The sequence below is a fragment of the Atheta coriaria genome, unplaced genomic scaffold, assembly GCF_025399875.1.
Source record: "Atheta coriaria isolate IRGN ID8LTWV9N9 unplaced genomic scaffold, Caltech_Dcor_3.1 hic_scaffold_7_pilon, whole genome shotgun sequence".
In the NCBI taxonomy this organism is placed as follows: Eukaryota; Metazoa; Arthropoda; class Insecta; order Coleoptera; family Staphylinidae; genus Dalotia; species Dalotia coriaria.
The window spans coordinates 3878089-3895310 of NW_027045449.1; the positions used below are offsets into that span (position 1 = coordinate 3878089).

Sequence of the window (17222 nt, forward strand, 5' to 3'; positions counted from 1 at the left end):
TCATTTTGATGTTTTTATGTTTTTATTGTTGCGGATATTTTCGCGGAGACTACTGCTTAAGATTTCACCGAAGCGAGAAAAATTAGGTGCCAGAATTTTCAGGCATTCCCCAGGCGGTGTGCACAGTGCCAAATCCAGACTTTCATAAATCATCACCGAGTGTCGACGAAAAAATCCGCCGCCACGCTGGAGAAGGTAGATTTTCAGCGCTGATTTTGTTTTATCAGCCTTCGCGGCCCCTCTATACCAGCAGTGAATTATGCGCACGGCAGAAAATTAGCTTTCCAATCAGCGCTTGAACACATAAAAATTTTAATTTGTTTGTGCGTGGCGCGTAAAAAAACCAAGGGGCACATTTTGAATCCGCTGGGGATATTCGTGCCTTTATCGTTTATTATCATTCATCCGTGCGTACAATTTGCACCCGCGCGCATAAATATGTTAATTAAATTTAAATTTATAAAAATTTACATACAAAAATAAATCTAAGTAAACGGGTAGGCATGCAGCATGATTTTTAACGTTTTATTGAAATCGCAAAGTAAACATTTAGTCTAAATTTAGATGTGTTCAAAACTTGGTAGACTTTTCGTAATACTGGTAACTAGCAATAGTTAATTTACTCGCAGTTTATAGGCAATAATTAATTTAGGCTTTCAACGTATTGAAACATTACACCGTACAAAAGCAATTAATTAACCTGAGCCGTTCAATCATGCAGTCAAATTTAATTAACTACATCCAGTCCATCATGGCAAACTCTTTCTAACCCCTCTTGCCAACGTCTTAAGTAATCATATCAGATTTGAAGGGTTTTGCAAAATCCAAGAGGGTTATTTTTGGTAATTATTATCTTACAAAGTTAAAAATAATGATAATCAGTCGATTACTTTAAAAAGTTTGCGTTAATGTTGGAATTAACTTGCGCTTAGTATGTTTTAACGAGTAAAACGAGTCGAATTAAAGAAATTAACCAAAATTATGGACGAAAGTTCGCGTGCGTCCCATTATCCATGCATTACTTCAAGTCGGCGTTTGTAATTAGCGCACTTTTGTGTGCCGCACGTATCCCCAGGTTGCGCACGAAGTATTTTACAGCTTCACCAACACCATAACAATGATTGCACACTAACAATGTTACATAAACCGTGTGGGATAGTTAAACGCAAAAGTGCAGAAAGAAGCTCGCAGCCAGTGCTGTGCGCATCAAACGTGTGGAAATTTAAACAGTAAAATGTAAAATGACAATGGCGCAAATGCAAATCGTAAAAGCAGAAGTTTGCGAATGAGCAGCCGTGTGTGGTTAAACGAATGATCTTCCGAGCGCATTGTTTCCGCTCGGATTTTTATTTGACGCGTTAGAAGCGTTTGAAATAAAAGCGGGCGATGTGTGTGGTTATGCGGGCGCAATAAACACACAAGATGGCGGAATATTCTTAAGACCCAAGAGACACTCAAAGCTTTATTCTAGCGCAGAAAATTAAATATAATTCATAAAATAAATTCGCCATTTTTTTTCTGCTTCAACACGCGATTGTATGTTTTTGGCGCGGCGCGCAAACGAGGAAATTACATTTTTTAACAACGTGTTAAATTTTTTATGTACCCAGCAAACAACTGCTCCTTGAATAGGGCCGAGTGTTGAAGCGAGGGTTGTAACATCCTCGCCATGTTGAATGTAAGCGACGCGTCGACACGTCGTTACGCACCCGAAAAAAAAAAAGAACCACGCAAAAAATCAACATAGACTCGACAATAATGAAACACCCTCGACGGGGTTGTAAAATTTTTAAACATGGCGACAATGACAACAACCTGTGCTGGCGCGCTGAGATTGGTTACAGTGTAGCAGTCAACAGGTTTCAATTTGAATTCAAATCAAAAAGAAATCCATTTTATTTCACCTTGATGTCAAAACGGTAAGTAGGTTAAGCAGAGACGCCAAGACGTGTCAAGATCAAAATGTCGTTAGTGCAAATCTCGACTCAACATCGAAACGTTCGAGAGCTCATTAAATCCTCGTATTTTAAGGCTCAAGCTAACGTAATTCACTTCTAAGTCATTAAATAAAAATATTTTACACAGGAAATGAAAACAAAACTATACAAAACTATTTTTTGAACGTAATGAATCTTTTTAGATTTCTGTATTTGAAATGAAAGAATGAATGGATTCATTTGAAAAAAAACCGCAGAGTTTGTTCTTGTGTGTTTGGTCATGTTCGGACTACCCTGCGCCACACGCTGAGATTCGTTTGTACATTCATGCCGATTGAAAAGTTCGGCCCTGCGGGCGAATACATGAAAGGCATGCGGCCGTCCGCATTTGTGAATGAGAAAATATTCAAAAAATCCTTTTTATCGTCGCACGAATGCAAAAATGCAAAGCTACCCGCAACGATTTTAAGCATTTCATTTTCTCCTTCTTTGCCAAACACTTTTTGTGTTCATTTATATTCCAACATACGAAAAAGTATAAATATAAATATATACAGAATGCAACTACTTTTCGACTTTGCTTCGATTCTAGAAGGATTCTTGATTTTTATTTATTTCCAATGCAATGCACTCTAACAGACTTTTTGCGTCTCTAAGCTCGAGTACGAATACTTCTTTTGTGAGTCTCGCTTCGCCTTGAAAAGACTTGTCAACAATATAACGCGTCCAGCCCGGCCCAGGCAGTCTAGAATGTAATATTGACATAAACGTGCATTGGATCATTTCAACACAGTGCGCGCGCCCGCTTCTAGGATATTTTATCCGCGACGTGAGCGCATCGTGGATATTTTACGAGCGCGCGTAAAGATTTCAAGTAAAGTTATTGCCAAGCACCCTTTTTTTCACGATGGTGGGCGAAGGCGGGGTGCTTGCGCCTCTTGTTGATTCATTTTAAAGCCCATATTTTGTCCCGAAGCCATTACGCAGACCGCGCGCCACTCATAACTCATTATTATTTTGCTATTGTGAGGAATTTTTACAGGTTTTACCGCTTTCGGCGCGAAACAATGGCTCATAACTGCTGGCATTACGGGCGTTTCAAATTTTGTTCGGAATGCGATAAGTTTTTGTGAACAAAGAAAAGCAAACATTTTAAAAATGATATTGAAGAGTTTGTGCTACCGCAGCGTACTCGACCAAAAGAATTGCTCATCGAGCAATATGAAATTCTACAAATATTAGGTAGGTACTTCATTTAATTAACAATTTTTGTTTAGTATTGTTGTAGAAATTTAGTTTTTCCTGTTTTTGGCAATAAGCGCCAACTCGTTATTTACTTTTGGATGGTTGCGTTTTTTAAGTGGTAATTTTCTCCCGTTCCTCGCCTAGAGCCGTCTCCCTAACGACGTTTCCCGGCGCCGCGTCGCAAAACAATCGTCCGCACTTAGCAGCCTCGGTCCCTAATTAAAATATACTCCTCAACGCGACGTCGTTTGCGTCCTGCATCGTCGGCGAAAGAGGACTTCACTTCGCCACCGCGGTTATTTGCCATTTTTGCGACGCGTCTCTCGATAAGTTTAAGCCGCTTTAAAAGAACAAGCAAAACCAAGAACCCACCAAAAACCAAAAGCAAAATTCTATTCCACAACATGACAAAGTTAAAGTGAAAGCGGGAGGAGAAGAAGTTAGAAGACAATAAAGTTTCGCAAGAACTGATTGTTCCCGATGCGAATTTTAATGTCTGGCGTGTGAATGTGTGTGTGAGTATGGCGAAGATCGAGTTTAAGTTTTGTTAAGTTCACTCAGTTTAGATTTGAGTTTGAGTTTGGCTTCATTTTTGCACTCGCTTGTTACGAAAGTGGAAAAATGCAAAATGCACATCGCGTTTCGACTTTCAGTCGAGCGATGAATAAATTTCGAAAGTTTACATAGTTTAAACACGCAGCAGCACGCTGCAAGTTTCCAGAAACAACAATTCAACTCGAAGTACTCACAACATTTCTCACATTTATCGATTGTATTTTATTCCGAGATTTACTCATGTAAAACATAAAAAAATATAATTTAAGCAATGTAAAAAGTTTAAGTAAAAGTAAAAGTATCTAGTCTCTTAATCTTGTCAAAAAATTCCACGAAAAAGTTGAAATGACTGAATATCCGCGAGTTTCTGTGTCGCAACATAAAAAAAAACTTCTAAATATAAACAAGGCGCTCGTAAATTTGGCGCGCCGCGAGCGCTTTTTACGGTCGACAGCCGATGGCGGCGCGCCGCCGCCCCCGTTCGTTGGGCATCAACAAGCGTCTAAATATATTTCGCGCAGGCGACGCAAATTGACAACTCGCGCATAAAAAAAACGCAAGAGTTTTTACGTCCGTCCGACCGCGGTAAATTATTCAAAATTATATACCCGAAATGCCCACGGGTGCTAACTTGCGCAAAGGGGCTGTAGAGGAACGTAGAGTCTAAATATCCAATAAACAGTCAAAAATTGAAGAAAGTTTTCGAGCGGCAGATAAATGAGAACATTTTTAGCAACTTACAGTAAATTCCAACGGAATTTCAAAGCATGCGCAGTTTAAGCAGAAAAAAAAATGATTGTCATATTTTGAATTTCATCGAGAGCGCACAGCGTTCCAGATTTCGTTAGTTAGTAGCCGACGCGCAAGGTCCGGGTATAGCGTGTAAATTTTTTAACGGATCGATACTTCCGATAGCTGCGATAGACGCGACGAGACCGGAGATAAGCACCTTCTGGTGTTCGTGTCGGAATACGAAATTTATTGTCATTGCGCATCGATTTGCTCCGAAACGAAGCGAGAAACTAACTTTTTCCGGAAACCGGGAAACAAAACACTAGCAAACTTTCAAACAAATCAACTCAAGACAAAATATTGGTCATGAAATAAATAATGGTACAAAAATGTTGGCCGATTTCCAATATTTCCGTAATTATCATCTCGAGTGGAAAGTAATCGTCGCTATTTAAACGTCGTGTCACACTTTACCACTCGCACAAGCTAACCCCTATCTGAAATCTACAGCGTTGGATTAATGTTGAACTAATCAATCATTCCATTTGACGGGCTCGAGTTTTATGCGCATGCATTTAGGTGATGATTTAAAGCGTGCGCCTCGAGTCGCGCAACGAAAAAACTTTCCTCTCGTTTGCGACTAAATTAAGTACTCGTCCTTTTTTGCCCTCCTCTATCCGAAATATGCTCATGTGTTGATTTTTCCGCATGAACATTTGGCGCAGTTTTAGCGTGCGCGCCAGAAATATTCGCATTATTTCTGCGTTTCGGGAGGTTTTCTGGTCTTCGAAATAGGTCGAAAAAATAAAGCAAAACCTCTCGTTCTAATAAAGCGGTATCGCTGCGCGTCTGTACTGCATGTTTCACGGACTGGGAACACTGGCAACACAAAATGGCCGTTAGGGCAATTTCCTGCTGGCGGATTTCCTTCAGAAATAATACGGGCCCCGGCCGGCGACGCTCAGCGATGTTCGGGCGTTTCCAGCCAGTGTACCACACTCGACCGCCAGGCCGTCGATGATGATATTTGAAAATTTCAACTAGACGCAATCTAAAAGCAGATATATCAGACATAGAAATAAAAGTTCTTCTTCACACTTTAAAGTTCAGAAATCCAGAGTGAAAAGTCTAGGGGGTCTCTGGCAAGCAGGCGAAAGCAGCTTGGAACCTATATTCCTGGTTCATCCTTCCATTCACTAGCCTTTTTATATGTAATTACACTCGAAAGTCACGAACCATGGCAACATGTCGCGAGGCTCCAGCGGTATAATTAAAAATAAATCTTCAACACTCTAAAAACGGCCCTCTTTCACTCTTCCACGCTTCCGTTGCTTTTAAATGTTTGAAAATTTTCGAATCTAATCTATACGTAAATACTTTTTGATGAGATTTTACTGCGAACACAAAAAAACTCAAATTATGCGAAAGTCGTTGGGCGTGTGGAAAGGTTGAATATGTCGGTAATGGTTTGGAAATGGTTGGAAAACTGTAACGATTACGACGTGCAAAGTGTCTGGCTATGCGCCCGCATATAGGCAAACTAGTCGACGGCCTAAGCGAAGATAATGAGGTCAATAAGAACAGCCCCAAAGAGGTTAAACAACAAAAGGGGCATTCCGACGGCGGAATTTCTCTCTAGGGGCGTTGGGCAACCACGTCGCACTGACAACACGACAACACCCAACAGCATCGACCGCCACACTATTGCAATCAACTGTTTCCACATATATTTCAACATTTTGCAAGTTTTGAAAATTCGATATTTACCAATTTGAAAATGTATTCATGCGTGATGGAAACAATTGCTATCAAACATGTGTCGCAAAAGAAACAAAATCAATACATCACGGTGAATTCATTGTCCTGATTGAAACGAAAATCATTTAGTTTTCATGGCATTTTCAAACCCCTGGCCCATTCACTGTAAATAATTTCATCTGATTGCTGTAGTCAACACAACATCAAACAGAAATTTCATTCGCGTACTGTGTGATGCTTCAAAATTCCAAAAATATACAAATTTCCAAATTCCGCGCTCGGCCACAAAAACTCCACAAACTGCTTTGCATTCGCGAAAGTCTTGTTTGATGCGCGTTTATGCGCACATTTCTTCGCATTCCTTAGCGCAAGCAAATCTCCTCGACACCGGAAGTTTTGAGTTCGAGTTTGTTTATAAACCTCGGGGCACCACAATTTCCTTCTCCTTTTCTGTACCAGCGAAAGCATGAAAGCAATCTTGCGCTTTCGCGCATCCTTCTTGACGGAGATGACTGCGAAGGACGATCGGCTTTCTACATACATTGTGTGTGAGCATTAGTGTGTGTGTGCGTGTTTATCAGAGTGTACGGAGGCGCGATGCCGATAAGCCGCCGCCTGCCTGCATTATTACGAGACGGCGCCGTGATTAAGGTCCTCTCGATGATGTAGATTGGATGCATTATCCTTTATGATCCTGTATTGGCCCGGGACTGTATTGGGCACGGCTTGGCGCTTGTTATCGCCGAGAATGTGCGCCGAATCGCTTCGATACATGTTGAGCTTTCCAATCGTAATCCCAATAACATCTCACAACTTGAACCCCTTTACCAAATTGCGATGTTACCCAATATAAAAAAAATATATATAGACTTCTAGTTCATTCGGGTCGAGCCTTTGAAATTGGAAAACTTTCAGAAAATTTCATATGCATAACGCAGTTGCTACCAAATATCGAAAACGTTTCAAATCAGCATCAAATTTTATACCTTGAGGAAAGAGATTAAATAAAATAATTAGACCCAAAGTCGAATTAATAGGAAAAGTCATATAGTCAACTGAACCTATCCAAATATGAAGTTTGATAGAGTTGCGGTTTGCTAGAACAAGCAAACTGAGAAACGCGCCTGCGTTTTAATGGCTCCGTTCTCGGGTCAATGCGGTTGATTTCGCCCGAATCAAAGAAAATAGACGAGAGAATTCGGCGGTACGCGATTTGAAATAAACATTTCGGCACGGTTTGCAGCCATCGGTTTCTGTCGGCTCCAACTGCGTGCCCAAAACCACCGACTTCTTCCCGGACGGGATAAATAATGAACCTGGAGACCAAAGAATCCAAGTCCGCACATCGGACAAAAGCAAAAGCAAACCGGATTTTCGTTTTCTTTGATTTTGCGTTGATTATAACGAACAATCAGTTGTTTAATCAAGCGAATATGGTGGAGAAAAAAACAGTATAGATCAACAAAGAAACAATCGCAATAAATCCCACAACACTGTAATCATTTAGAAATGTTTTGTAATGATTAATCATTAGAAACTTTAACATGCAATAAAAAGCGCTCGGAATCCAATAAATGTTCATCGCCGACAAGAACCAGTAAAACAGCACGCGCGCCGTCGTCAATTTAAGTTTATGTGCGATCGAATGATGGAAAACGATCACACAAATAAAAGCAAACACATGAGCGCGCACTCGAACGGTACTAAGAGGATCACCGGCCGAACGCAACGGCTGCAAATAGGAAAACGGCAAAATAGGAAAATTACGGCAAGCGCGCGCCCGGCGAAACGCCGAGATAATTTAATGCTCAATCGTATGTAATAATTGCTTATGTTAGTGCTGTGTTAACGTCATCTCGCGTTCGCCTTCGCCGTGCGATGCGAGCCGGAGAGCACAAAGCGCATCGTTAGCAGTGGAAATCAGACAAAACACATTATACACACACTCACACGAACATACGCCGTAATTGTGTACCTTGCCGTGTCCTTTTGGTTCCTCTGGTGTGTTATTAAACACGCACCGAGGTTGTTTTCGACTTGAGCATCGCAGCGCAAAATCGGTGAAGCTGCGTGCTCACAGACTGACAAATGCAATTTGGGTTTTATTTTCTCGCGTGCAGTAAGTGAGTTAACGTTTAGTAATCGCAAAACTAATGTTTGAATAAAAGATTCAAGTGTTGTAGTTTTTTATGTGGTATCTGATACTCCTGATGACCTGGTGATGGAAAACACACTTGTCTTTTATGCTTGAGTGAGGTCCAAGTCACTTTTTTCCACGTGCCTTAGCCGTCGTTGAATGACGACATCTCGACATCTCAACACGGTCGTCAACGTCATCGGCGTTTTTCGCCGTCGTTACAGCTCGTTCGTTCGTTTTTAATGCTTCGCTCTATTGTTACAGCGACGATGGGGTGTCGCCTGCAAGAAAGACGATACTTAATGAAATCGATTACGGCCGGATCACTTTCTCGTCATTGTACGCGCCCACACTCATCCTGTCATTGTACTTACACATTGAGTGAACTTTCAACGGCTGCGAATGAACGAGTGAAAGTGCTTGTAACGTCTGTTAAAAGGCTCCCATTTCCCATTTGTGCGTTTTGTAATTTATTATAGAAGAAAACTGCGTCGCTTTACTCCAGAGGCATTGCTGCGACTGCTGAGTTGCTGGCGTGTTGTTGTTGTCTTAATTGGTATTGAGAAGCGAAAAGGCGCAAATAAAAATAAATTCGATTTGATTAAAAGCGCTTTTGTTTTACGAGCGGCGTGTTTTATTGGGCCAACCGCCGCCGTCGCCGTCGACGGAAGCCTCGAGCCATTTCCCACACCCGCATGCCCTTCCACCCGCTAAGCATCGTCCGCGCATCGACGACACGACATTTTATCGCGTTTTATTTTATCGGATATTTACCGATGAGACAAATAAAACAATGCCGCCGACGGTTTATCTCTCTCTAATCTCGTTTTCCGTTTGACAGACGTGTCCAATTACACTTGAGAGAGTTCGCACCGCGTGGCCGAAACGGAAACAAGTCGCAACTCAGCGCGTGGGCAAAGAAAAAAAATTATTAAGAACTTGGGCGAACGTAGAAGGTAGAAAAGCGGGAATGCTAGAGGTGGAAAGATTGCGAGACTTTTGGAAGTCGAAACGAGTGTCGTAAGCATTTACCTCTGAGGACGAATAGGAAAAAATATAAGTCAGCGCAAAAAACAGCACGTCGAGAGTTGAATAGATTTTACGACGTGTGTTCACCTATGACGAGTATAAATAAGATTTTTTGTGTTCGTACATTTGCGAATTCATCAATATTATCTTATCTACAAAAAAAAATAGTAAAAAAATAAAATCCGTCCCTGTATTAACTGATTTTGTAGCTTTTGTAGGCGCCCCAAAGCAAATTTTTTATTATCAGCTATTGACTGACTCCGTTTTAACTCACTTCCATGAATTTCCTTCGGGTGACTTTATTGCCGAAAGAAAAGCCAGCCTGCCGGAATGCATGAGGCGGTCGAAGGCGGTTCGGAGGAGGGCACCCGAAAGCAAAACGCCAAAGAGACCTCGCCACGCCATTCACATTATCAATGCATGCGTAAAAAGCGCGATAATAGAAAAATTTAACTTTTAAATTTCACCCGCCAACGTCGATGAATCAATGGCGGCGGCGCTGCTGGATGTAAATTTATTCGCGACGGGGGCCGCCGCATGAATAGGAAGAAATTTTGTTGCGAGCAAACGGATATTGAAGCCGCATTATAATGCAAAACAAACATTTGTTCACTTAAAGCAAAGATATTTTTATTGACATTTTTCATTGACCTTGCTGTGTGATAAACGCCAGTTTGATGTCACTTTTGACACTAATATAAACCAACCCACATTTGTACCACAGTGAAATGCAAAAGTTTGTCGTCTTTCATTTTGCGTGTGCAGATGATTTTTCCTCTGAATTTGCTCGAGTTGAGATAGCGCAAGTAATGTTACATCCGCAGCTCGTTTTTACACTTCGACCATAAGCTTTGCAACCCAACATTCAACATATCCAGAGCCTCGAGGCCGAGAGGCGGATCTGCAGCATCATGCTGCGCATCAGTAGCAGCAAAGATCAAACGCGTCCGTTTGGTTTTCAATTTGCGTACATATCACGGCGAACGGATTCCGCCAACACTTTGTAAACATCGATATACACTGACAAAATGTACGTACATGCATTTATAATGTAAATACGTTAATAAATTAATATTGAAACAGGTTATTTTGTTTTAATAAATTTATCGGTGCAAAAACTGCGCACTAAAATGTATAATGCATACTAAATATTGATTACGATTTTTTTTATATTAAATGAATATCTGTGTCGTCGACAAAATTCATTTATTCCGTTTTTGTGTACATAATTTAAAATTATTACCCAACTAATTGCCAATATCTCTCTGAAATAATTTATTATTGAAAATAAAGTTGATAATTAAATTCCGAACTAAAAACCATTAGTTTTTTATGACGCACAGTAAAATAAAATAGACTATGAATTAGGTTAGGTTGAGTAGGCTTAATAAAACGTATTTTAAATTTAAAATAAAGTGGTGCTAATACGGAGACGATCCCGCGTGATGTGATAAAGAACTTTTATCGACAGGCGCGTGTTTTCTTCGCTCTGTTTTTCATTTGACTTTTCTCGCTTCGCAATCTGCACTCACTCGGCTCACTGAATAAAACTATATGCAACCGATTTATACTCGCATGAAGCGTTTTAAAGTAGATCTGGTTGCATATTTAATAAAAATATAATTGAGAAACAAAGTCAATTTGTCAGACGTTTTATTTTCCCGTCAAAAAATCGTTTCTCTCTATAAACCGAAATCCATTAATCATAAAACGGCAAGTTCGCCTACGAAAAACTCTTCAGTCTTCACCTTCCTGACACACGCACCCAATTCGTTTCAACTCCAATTTATTTCGTTTTTCCACCTCACATATATTTCTTTTCTATATGTATCCCTATATTTTCTCTCAATTTACTTCAAACTCGAGCTGAATGGATCATACGTCCGGTCGGTTACGTGCTCGCAGTCATGTTTTGAGCCTGCTTCTCCCAAATCCACCCCCGAAAACAGACTCCAAGACAAAACGACGGCGCGCCGCAAATCTGTTGCGCGAATCCCCGGCCAAACCCCAAAACGTTTCATCACGCGCTCGCTTTCGCAAGAAAAATAGTCTCGACCAAGCCGCCCCCCAAAAACGCCAAGTCCAATCGACCGATCGACACGATCATCAACCCAGGACGACGCCGGCGGGCGAAAAACACGCGCAAAAGCGAGCGCCAGAAAACATACCACACCGCCCGCCCCCACCCTCCGTTCGCATTGATTGAGATACATCGACGAGCATGTCAGACATGCGCGGCGATTTTATTCGAGACGTTGTGCACGCTCGAGACGATATATCAAACGATAATTATCTGTCGTAGCCGTCATGTCCTATCCGCTAAGGACTCAATCTTTATAATTCACCCATCGACCGGTAGTCACTTTGGTTAAGAGATATTGTTGATGCGTACTTTGCCTGCCTACTTGAGTCGTTAACACTGTGCAATGTTAAACCTTGAAAAACTATCTGCCACACGCCCTAATTAAATAAATTGCGAACAACGTTTTAATTCGGCTGAGTGGCGCGCGCGTGGCGTTCCATATCGATCAGGTTATCATCTCCTCAGGTGGCAGCGCGGTGGCAACGACGCAAGGTGGTGAAAAATGAACCACGGAATATGTATCTCACACACACGGAGCTGAGAAACATTTAATCAACGCAAGCCCGTCAGTAATCCTTCAGGTTCTCATCATTCTTTTATTCGCCGTGCTGCATGCTGATTTAATACAGTATACACGACCTGAACGAGTTCAGTGTCAGTTCGTGTATCTATTTTTATATTTGCTTTAATTAATTAGAAAAGTGTGCGTTCGTAGTTGAGTGGGTGGAGTGATGTTGGTTGCGCACATCGCATGCTAAAATTAGGCTCACGGTCGCACTCCACACACACGCATAGGCATCATTTGTTTGAAAGCTCACACGCACGCACACAAACACACGAGCGTAACAGAAACGCGCAAAAAATGTAATGTTGGTTGCCTACAGATGAGCAAACATAACCAAACATATCAAACAAAATCTAGTATTCATCAATTTCAATTAAAGCCGCTTTCAACTGAATTAAATTAGACGCATAATAAACATAAACAGTAAAGGTGGTAACGTTTATCAGCAAATAAGATGAAAACAAGTCGCAACCAGTACCAGTGGGAGTCCTGTGTGTGTATGTATGCGTGTTTTACTGGAAGCATTGAGGCAACACATAATAAGGTTATCCAAATACCGGGGAGGCAACAAAACAGTCAAGGGGTAATACAATATATCATGTGAAATATATAATCGGGAAACGATGCTTTGTTCAAAAATGGCCTACTCACATATTGCCGAGTTGTCTGCGAACATTAAATAAATTGCAAGTTGTAAGTAAATACAGGATAATCAGAACGAAACGAAAAATCAAATAGGTGATATACACGTTCCAGCGTACAATTTGAGTAAAATCATCCTGTATTCATTGTTGTTATTGGTTTAGTCAAAATTTTGAAATATCGGTTAGGTGTGTTCGTCTTATACGTTTTATTTCGAGTCCTTGAAACCGGAGAACATGAGTAATTCGTAAATTCAGTTTCGCGCACAATATTTTCTTTCGCTTGCGAAAATAGGACTCCTCTCGAATCCCATCGACGTGAGAAAGAAAGAAATACAGGCACCACGTGAGGGAATATAAAAGAAATATTTGTTTCTCCACTCGATTTCTTCTCCTTTTTGTGCTAGCAGTATGAAATTTGATCCGGCGCGCTGTTATCATCATGTAACTCTTTTTATTATACGCGATGAGCGTATAGCGTGCCATGCATTTTTCAGAAAAAAGGTAAAAACCCACGCAATGGATCAATTTTTATACCGCAAGCTGACTGACTGTCAAAATTTTTGACTGACAGGAGTGAGTGTAAGTTACACGGGTGCAACATCAGATGAAATATATATTGGCAGCAAACACACGCTGCGAACAGAAATAACAAACGGTGTTTTCGGGGAGAGAGCTAGGACGCGATTTGCAAAACGCGGTTTAAAACGTTCCAGAAGTGGTATGGTGATACACTTGTGATGATTTATGCGCGCAGTATGTACAGCAAGCGTGGCACTTGTTGTGTTAACAAGTCGTGCGCGTGTCGACGCCGACTTTCGGGCGCGAAACACACACCCATACATAATATGCATGCACACATTCACACCCACACACAATACGCAGGCAGTCAGTTCTGGGGAGACTGTTCATAAGTCATGTGACAAAATGACTGAGACGTTTGTTATTTCTGCTCGGTCTGTTCCCTGTTGCAAACGGAATGATCGATATGATACAGAACTTGGTGATACGTCTGTAGTAGTAGTAGTTGTAGTAGTTAAAAGGAAGGTGCAAATAATAAAATAAGATTTGTTGACTCACCCTGAAACTCCTTGCGGGCAGCGCTGACGGAGGTGACAATATTGGCGACATGCCCCAGCACAGTGGCGAAGAGCATCAATCCAAAGAGGTACTGCAGTATAACGAAGAGATACTCGCCCTTGTTGCGCGGCCGCGGCAGATCCCCGATGGTCGTCAGCGCCAGCGTACACCAGTAGTAGCTCTGCAGGTACTGTTTGACCACGTCGGCACTCTCGGCGTCACTGAACACCCAGTTTTTAGACCCGAAACCGTTGTTTTTATGAATGATGTGAAACAGACAGCCGTTCCAGTGGAAGATCACTAGCAGATAATGGATAAGACTGGTGGAACGGAAGAGGTTTGGATAATTGGTGTGGCGCTCGGTGCGGTCCATGAACGCCCAGAAGCGATAGATCTTTACCAGGCGAAAGGAGCGCAGGATCGAGTTGAAGCCGATCGACAGGTAGAGGAAGTCCAGCGGCAGTAGGCACAAGCAGTCGATGTAGAACGTCGTCGAGTTCATGTAATGGTTGCGCAGCTTCGTCGAGTCGGTCTGCAGTACGCCATCTTCCAGATAGCCGGTACGAAAGTGGAACATGATGTCGATGAGATAGAGAAAGTCCGAGAAGTAGTCCAGGCAGAACCACACTAGTATCGTTTCTCCTGGCATGACAAACATTGCATCCACATCAATTAAACTTGCTTATCAAAGCACCCTACGCCGGAAGCATGGCGGTAGCTTCTTAGCGCTTTGTTTCGTTTCTTTTCTTTTGCGAGTGCGCAACACCAATTATTTTGGAAAGTTGCGCGCAAAGTCGTGGAGAACTTTTATAATTATTCATTTTCTAATGGAAACTGGGACCTCATTAGTTCTTTACGAATTTATGCTGAGGAAAATCCTTTGTGCGGCGCAAAACGGACGAGAACAAAAAGCCGCCCGCGAATAGTTTTCCGAGTAATAAACTCATTTAGAAAATGAAACTAAAAGCCCTCCAAGTAAATCCCGCAGCACTAGAGATCAAATTTTATATAGATAAAAATTAAGCACTTACTGTTAATTTCTTGAAAAGCAAAGCGATATATGATGACCCAAAAATTGTAGAGGAACGCTAAGGAAACAACCATCGACCAGTAGTAACATAGTCGCCCTGCTGGGTCAAACACAAACGACCAGTTTGCAGCACCAGATCTCAGTCGTGAGTTGATGGATTCGCCTCGACGAAAACCATAACGACTAAAGTGGAACAAAAACCGTTTGATGGAATGTGTTGGCTTTGTGATGTTTTAAATTACCTTTCGGTGCCGTTACAACTACTCGTCGAGTTGAGGTGATTGTACGATGGCGGATTGGTGCCCGCCGTGGAGCCGGGCGTCGTCCGCCATCCGCCCAACAAGGGCGCTTCGCCGCTGCTCGCCAGCGCCACGTTCGCCGGCAGCTTCAGCCTGCCCCTGAGGTCCTTCCGGCGTGTTTTTCTCGACAGGTCCAACTCGGACGCCGCCGAACTGACGTTTGTCGCCCGCGTGCCGTACGCTGTCGAGAGACTATCGTGTGACGACGAAAAGTACCGCTGATGGTTGAACGAGGGCGTCTGGTGTTGGCTCTTCGACATCCCTAATTTACAACTTACTAAATCTACACACGAAAGAAAAAGAGAAGAAGATCAATCAATGCAGCCAATTAACACTTTGATCTCCTTTACCGAAAAGGCTTTGTCTAGATACAGACTTGAGGGCTCTATGAACACTTTCAGTACTAGACTTGGGTCCTACGGTGGCCGGGGCGGAGGATTGCACGGGAGAGGTCACATCCAGCCGGGTCCCGCTGCCGGTGTAGCGCTCGCCGACCAGCCGCGCGCCGCCGGATGTGATGATGCCTGAAATCAAAACGAAAACGCGCGTTAAACACCTGTCGCCATTATTCACCCAAAACCCTACCCAAACCTTCAACACCATTCAGTTTGCTAAACCTTTATAATATTACCCTGTTACTACCAGCTATATACCTAAGAATGTGAACAATGTCCAAAGTTTTGGGGACGCGCGCGCGCCATCGGATCTCCCAACCTTGTTCTGTTAGTCTGTTACCGTTAGATAATTAATTCCAGTTGTGTTAACCTTCTCGCGGATTAATCAAACAAGGAGTTTGCGTTTTTGTCCAATAAGCAGCAAGTGCAACAAAACTCACGCTCGGCGCGCTCAGAAAACTGGCAACAATTTGTTATCCCTTAATGTATAAATTATTCATTTGCAAAAAGTTTCGCGTCCGCTGGCTTTGTCCGCCATTTTGCGCCATACACATACCCTCACATACTCATTGCATGAGTATTCCTCGTTGTACATACGTTTCACGATACTTTTGTATCGGTACTTCTTTCTCTTGCGCAGTATTAGCATAATATTATCATAGGGCAAACATGCACCGCCGGCAAACTTCGAGATTATGACACGCTCGGACATGGAAATTTTAGTGATATTAAAGTGTTTCAGCTTTTTATGTGCGCACACCAAACTTTATCATAAACTTTTCTGCAACGCCAAATTCTTTTTAATATAGGTATTTTTTTAAAATTTATTTCGAAATATGCAAACTGTCATAATTTAGCTAAAAATAGTAGAAATTATATCACGTCCGGTGCAAACCACGGTAGTGAAGTTGCATTACTTTAAACTCAATTAATATTAATCGCAACGTCAGCGGAAACGCATCCGCCTATTACCAACCTCGAGAAAAGCGCAATTTTCACACCGATTAAAAACAGTTATCGATTTCCAAGTTCTTCCTTCTCGCGCTGACGTATATAAAAATAACTACTTTAACAATATCTATTATTAAGGAAAAAAGTGACGTGTAAGTAGATTGCGTTGTCTGCCTACTGCTGTTGGATTGTTTTTCATTGTTATCGCTTCAGTGCTTGTGTGCCACGAAACAGATTAAATTGAATTTGGAACAAGCATAAAATAAAGAAATCCCAGCATCTCGGAATGCAAAAGAAGTTTGAGTTTCTTTTGCTAGTTGTGATACATACGAATCGATTTCGGCGCAATGTCGGCGTTCGGTTACACTCGGCGAGACAACGACAATAAAACTCAGACATAGGACGAGCGCAAGACAGTCAATAGCACAAAATACGCTGCAGAAAGCGCCGGAAAAAAAGCATCGCGTCGCCTGAGACGCCGAAAAGCAAAAAAAGGCTTTTAATAACACTACATTCCACTTTCCACTTTGCGCCTTTGCGCGCGCTTTAAAACGTCCTCCATTCTGACGCAAAACAGCGTGCGCGCGCGCTTTCGCGTTTTTTTCCTATTCATCTCAACGCTCCGCGGGCGGAATTCCCTCGCGCATGGATTCACATCAATTTCGATTTATTACCGACGTCACACGTTTGCCTCGGAGCGGATATGAACCGTGAGGAAATCGCGTTTATTTAGATTGATTTTATTGCCACTTATGAGCGCTTTTGCGCGCGGCACTCAAACGCCA

The 17222-nt window shown here is 42.0% G+C and overlaps 1 protein-coding gene across 4 annotated transcripts in view; it reads right to left on the reverse strand.

Annotated features, from left to right (window-relative positions):
* The window catches only part of LOC135796021 (cyclic nucleotide-gated channel rod photoreceptor subunit alpha), a 70788-nt gene that overhangs the window by 26850 nt on the left and 26716 nt on the right, over positions 1-17222 (reverse strand). For 3 of the 4 annotated variants that reach the window (XM_065307882.1, XM_065307886.1, XM_065307881.1), the window contains exons 3-7: positions 15442-15615; positions 15035-15374; positions 14794-14975; positions 13763-14404; positions 12693-12707 (exon numbers count right to left, since the gene is read on the reverse strand). In XM_065307882.1, the coding sequence (XP_065163954.1) occupies positions 12693-12707; positions 13763-14404; positions 14794-14975; positions 15035-15374; positions 15442-15615 (1353 nt within the window). The remainder of the gene's footprint in view (positions 1-12692; positions 12708-13762; positions 14405-14793; positions 14976-15034; positions 15375-15441; positions 15616-17222) is intronic. The other variant, XM_065307885.1, reaches the window with a different exon arrangement.